Genomic DNA, 5,994 nt, shown 5'->3' with positions numbered 1-5,994 from the left:
GTCAATTTCTTAAGGCTTAGAGCTTAAATCACTATTGTAGACCGGCACTTAAGAAATTGACTAATCACAGTCGAGTATTCTCCTCATACTTGATCGTGATTGGTCAATTTCTTAAGGCTTAGAGCTTAAATCACTATTGTAGACCGGCACTTAAGAAATTGACTAATCACAGTCGAGTATTCTCCTCATACTTGATCGTGATTGGTCAATTTCTTAATGCTTAGAGCTTAAATCACTATTGTAGACCGACACTAAGGCTTAGGGCTTAAATCACCTATTGTAGACCGGCACTTACGGAAAAGCTTGTATGGTGGCCCTAACGACATACGGCTTATTGTAGAACGGGCCTTATTATATGGCTATAAATTTTTAAGAGCCGAATTGCAAAATCTGGCTGTATATGTAAAATTATTAGCTATACAAAAAAACATTTTGAATGCGGTAGCAAACGTTACCAATCAATCATCAAACAAGTGATGAAAAAAAAATTCCCAGTAGTCAAAATGGGGGGGGGGGAGTTCTAAGAAAAGGTTAAAAATTTGTTTACGATTTCTTTCTAAATAAACGGGAAACTACCAAACGTATTGGATGCGATACCAAACATTAGCAATTAACCATTGAACAATTGGTAAAAAAAATTTCCAAAAGTCAAAGTGGGGGGGCTAACTTTGGGAAGGTCCCTATTAGTGTGTATATTTCATTATTACATTTTGTACCATCACTTCTGAATCACCCTGTGTGTGTATATATATATATATATATATATACAAGTGTAAATAGACGATATATATATTTACACTTGTCTATTATATGATATCAGGTTTGTTCTTTATAGCTGATTTTTTGCATTATCTGTTTCTCCTCTCCTTCTCTCTCATTAATTGCTAAATATATATCTTTATTTTATTTTTAGTTTTTGGTGTACTTATACTAGTGCAGTAAGTTTAGCTACAAAGAAAAAACCTATTGAGTGAGAGAGAGGGAGGAGAGGAGAAAGAGACACATTTATAACGTCGCGAGTCGCGAATGGAAAATTGTAGATACGCACATATGCACTTCGTTGCACTTTGTGTTCGACTTGATCATGATACATATAATTACTTTATTGTTACGACTTAATTGATAGACACCCGAAAAAAAATGTTACGCGACGTTTTAGTGCATCTGCTGATTAGTGTTGTGGGTATATTTATTGGGCTGTTAGGGTTTTTTGTCCTGTTTGTCGCTTATGGAAACCACGATGTCGGATTTTGGTCGATGCTAGCAGGTTAGAAAAGTGTAGCTTCTTCGGTTTGGAAACAAAATATGTTACAGATTAAAGTGCGTTATTAGATCTTCTTAATAAATACCTGAAATTCTTTTCTGTCTGATTAACTGCATGGATTCTGAATGGATATTTATTTCACTTTGTTTTAGAGTTTGTTTGGACTAGCAAAATTAGATATCGTTAATATATAAAAGCAAAAGTGCTGGACAAAGATCTATCACTTTTTCTTAGCTAAATTCTAAGAGATAGAGACGAAAGATTATTGTTAATGATAATAATAAAAATAAATATATCCTTATATATTTGTAACTCTGCTACATCAAAATGAATTTATATAATGATTAAGATTAAAAATTGCGTTTTTTGTACTTATAAAATACAACTCTACTCCTTATTGCAACTTATATTGGATATGATATAATATCAAAAGGAAAGACAGAATTTTCTTTCTTGTTCGCTATATGTAAACTTTGATCAAGTATCATAATTTTCGTCTTTGCTGGAAATATAAAGAGAATATATAAATAAAAAATATATGTTGATTTACCAACATAAGATAAAATTAATAAAAGCATTCTCAATATGTATATCTTGACAATTTATCAAACATGTGTAATGGTAAGCAAAGATTAATCTACTTTGATATGCAGTGCATAAAAGTATTAGACATATTTTTTTCACTTTTGATGTTATAACTCAATATGGCTGCAATGAAGAAAGCAAAATTTTAACATTTCAAAATTTAATTTATGTTTCGGAATGTATAGGTGCCTTAGCTGGAGTCTGTTTTCACTTACAATGGGTAAGAGGCAAGGAAACTTTGGAGAGATGGCACACTAGAGTTACATTGCGGAATTTAAATGTTGTTGGCTTTGTAAGTGCTGTAACTGGCGTTACTGCACTGATTTGGTATTTGTTTCTTACGTTTTATTACAAGATTCGTAAGCATATTATTTTAGATCATTTGCTTTACATTATTTTATTTATTGAAGAAGAGAGACATATTTATTTAGTTCTTATTTATTTTTAGTTTTCTGTATATAAATGCTAAAAAGTTTAATTTGATATAATTATAATGAAGTATTAATACATAAGAATTTTTTTTTCTGTTATATCATATAGCCATTCAACCAATTTCTGAGAGCACGTTCATATCAGCAGTATGGTCTATGATCTGTGCAAAATGGGGTATTACATTGATGTATTATTCAAATAAATACGAATTATTAGTGCAAGAGGGAACAGCACCCATACTTACGGACAATGCTTGAGAAACGACATTATTTATATTTTTATATACAATTATTTTTCACACAAAATTTTATATCGTTTTTTTTAATAAGATAAATATATTAGGCCTGTTCGTCTTTTTTTTGCGTAAGGCACTTTCTTTTCTTCATTATCTCGCTGAATGAGACAGAAAGAAATATAAAAGGTGGATCTTGAAATTTCATCCATATATCATTGTATAGATGTGTATTTGTTAGTGCATTAGTTGTCATCTCTAAGGAGTTATAGTAATGCCGATTGCTTGATGTTGAATGGGAGAGGGAAATGGAGGATGAGAAAAGAACACTGATAAACTTGCAAGGCCTAATATATAAGATATTTTTTTTATATGTAGATTATTAAATATATATTTTAGATTATAATAAATTTTAGATTATAAATATATATTTTAAAAAAAGAAGAGAAAGAAAATGTTCATCCCATCTCTTTTTCCCCAATAACCACATATAATCAATGTACACCTTTCATATGATCAATCATAGAAGCATCTAATGTTTTGATATAAGAATATTGCATATAGCCCATCTTCTTATATGTACTTATATCTATAACCAAAAGATATACACACATACCATACTAATAAATATTCTACCCTAAGATGGAGTTAATTTATAAAGTGGATTGATAATGGTATAAAGACCAATAAATGATGAAATTATTCCAAGTAAACCTACTGTACCAGGAGTGCATTTTGTGATACCTAATGCTGTCAATGGAATAAATAAATCGCATCCATTTTTAACCGTATCCATCACTACTTTTTTATGATTTCTTAAACAGAACAATATTTGATATTGTTTAAATATAATCTTCTCGTGTTTTAAAATCTTGATAATTTCATAAAAATCTCTCATTAAACTCATAATAATAGTTATTAGCCAATATTTATTTGCAACTCTATTCCACTTTTCCAGATTGACTCTTAAAATTCCTACTCTGCCCACCCAAATAAAATGATCTGCCAGTAAATACAAAGCATTTGCTATTTTTGCCATAATTAATGTTATCTTGATCGTTGGATCGGGATACTTCATCATTTTTAGAGCCGAATACAAAGTGTCTAAGCATCTTCCCAGACGGAGTACTAGAAAGAAATAAGAGCTATATGACATGAATTTTGTAAATAATAAGGAAATATTACAAGTTAAAAAGTTGAATACATTTTCGAAATGAACTAAAAGTGAATTCCAAACTCCTCAAAATTTCTGCGGAGAATTTTGTGCTTTGTGCATTTTGCGCATAGTACCAATAAGCACGACTTCCATATTGTAATAATCTGCAATTAATATATAAAAAAAATGTTCATTATCCTTTCTGATAATATTACTGGTATATAAAATAACTCATAATTTGCAATCACTTAATTTTAAGGATATATTTTTTTTTAATAAATTTGAAGTTAATGTTTTGTTAGCAAAAATATTGAAACACATGCAATAACAGCTATGAATAGTTGGAAAAAGGAAAAGTTTTTGATAAATTAAACTTGAGAAGAGAGAGAATAAATTTTGTATCATGTGTTGCATGTTTAAACAATATATTATATCACGGAAATTATATATTCTGATAAATAATATAAATACCTTATTATTTTATCCCTGCCTGCCGTTTGCTCATTTAGCCTTACAATAATATCCATTTCTCCCAAAAGAGCTATTTGAACTCACAATTGCACAAATAACATTAAATAAAAGCAAAAGGACAAATAATTTGAATAAAGACTATCTTTCTATTTTCTTATAACACGATATAGGATAGTCCAAAGCAATCTTGTATAATGTACAGCAAATTGAATGCAGAAATCTTGTTAATTTTATTTTGCGTTTCTCTCACATCTGTCATAATATCTAGTACGATGATCGTGCCTGTTTCATCATCACCAGTTGGCCAAAGTCATCGTATTGTGAACTTTGGAAGAATTTATGCAGAAAAAGAACTTTGACAATGATGTATCTACTGAGAGATTATAAAAAACCTTTTTATGTACGTATATATATGTATGTATATACATACATATGTACTTATTTGTGTATTCTCGCAAGGTTAGGAGATAAAAATATGCATAAATAAGATTTATATATTTCGGTTTATTCATCACATTTGAATTGTTTATATAAGATTTCTTTATAGCTGCACTGAGTTCACAGTGCACTGAACTAGACTAGTCGCGACCCATAATGCAATGCAAAGAATCGATGTGCGCAGTCGCTATTGGCCTAGTTGAGAGAGGCAATGCCGGCGATTTTCGTTGGACGCTTTTTCTAGGCCGTAGAACAGCGCCGTGCATTAATACACTGATCGTTTGACAAAGAGAGATGATTGCGCCGTCTTTGTCTCTCTTTCATCGTGTATGTGTGTAGTATCCGTGAAGGCATAAACACCGATACGTTGAGCACACGGATGCGATCGTTGAGAGATAAATCTAGACAAGAAGCGACAATCGCGTGCTGTCCTTGTTCTTCTAACGTATCGCTTTACGGTCTTCTTCTTCTTCTTAGATTGGTTAAGAGACTTCCACTCGGATTTGTCTATACGCCATTAACTCGATTCAACTGGAGATCAGTTATTCATATGCATAAGTTGCTGTCCTTGATGAAGTTGGATAGGAGGCGATATATTCTAGTGTCTTTGGTGAAGGCCAATGTCTGTGTGTCCAGTGTGATGTTGGGATTGATTCTTTTCAAGCCAGAGATGAGCCGATTAGAGTTGTCTTGAGTATTTGGACAACTGAAGAAGACATGATTTAGATCTTGAAAGGAGTGTTCGCAAGGACACTCTGAAGAAGCTGTTATGTTTTTTTCCCAGAGATGGCCCATCGTTCCCGTATGATTGGTTCTCAGTCTTGATATCAGTGTAATGATGGATCTAGGGATGTTTTCTCGATCTTTTTATCGGTATACCAAGGAGGAGAGAGTATGTCGTGTATATGGTTGAAATATCTCGTTCCTTTCAGAAGGCTTTCTGTTCTAAGGATTTGTGAAGCTCTGGTTTTAGATAGGTTTTTGAATCTAGAGTACAGGTTTGTATAGTGACACTTGCTCAAAAGAAAAGGATCGGGACGGTGCAAAGATTCCTTGGCCATTGAATCGGCTATTTCATTACCGGAAATGCCTTTATGACTGGGTATCCAGATAATGTGGATCTCCAATGATTGAGTGGAACATTGATAGAGGGAACTCCTAATTCGAGAGATTCCATGATGTGATATGCCAGAAGCAATCGGGTTAGAGAGGCTGAATAAAACGCTCAGCGAGTCGGAGAAGATCGCTGATTTTTTATTATTAAGGATAGTGTTGATCGCGTATTGAATTGCCGACGCTTTAGCCTCAAAGATTGTGCAATAATTGTTGATTCTTTCAATCTATTCAAGTCCAGACTCCGGAGAGAATACCGCATAGCCAGACTTATTGCCAGACTTTGATCGAGAGCCATCTGTG

General features: G+C 32.4%; 2 protein-coding genes across 2 annotated transcripts; one reads left to right on the top strand and one right to left on the bottom strand.

Moving 5' to 3' along the window:
- Nucleotides 1-932: 932 nt before the first annotated feature.
- Nucleotides 933-2,954, top strand: LOC115235234 (heme transporter hrg1-A-like). Its single transcript, XM_029806881.1, has 3 exons — nt 933-1,267; nt 2,035-2,208; nt 2,390-2,954. The coding sequence occupies exons 1-3, from the start codon at nt 1,141-1,143 to the stop codon at nt 2,536-2,538; spliced, it is 450 nt and encodes a 149-aa protein (XP_029662741.1). The 5' UTR covers nt 933-1,140; the 3' UTR covers nt 2,539-2,954.
- Nucleotides 2,869-4,660, bottom strand: LOC115235225 (peroxisomal membrane protein 11B). The gene is made up of 3 exons (XM_029806873.1): nt 4,141-4,660; nt 3,718-3,833; nt 2,869-3,641 (listed from the first exon to the last, which is right to left on the bottom strand). The coding sequence occupies exons 1-3, from the start codon at nt 4,194-4,196 to the stop codon at nt 3,151-3,153; spliced, it is 663 nt and encodes a 220-aa protein (XP_029662733.1). The 5' UTR covers nt 4,197-4,660; the 3' UTR covers nt 2,869-3,150.
- Nucleotides 4,661-5,994: the final 1,334 nt, after the last annotated feature.

The sequence above is a fragment of the Formica exsecta genome, unplaced genomic scaffold (genome assembly GCF_003651465.1).
Source record: "Formica exsecta isolate Colony F162 unplaced genomic scaffold, ASM365146v1 scaffold1090, whole genome shotgun sequence".
Classification (NCBI taxonomy): Eukaryota; Metazoa; Arthropoda; class Insecta; order Hymenoptera; family Formicidae; genus Formica; species Formica exsecta.
Note: the sequence above shows the minus strand (reverse complement) of the source record. Positions and strands in the feature narration are given on the sequence as shown.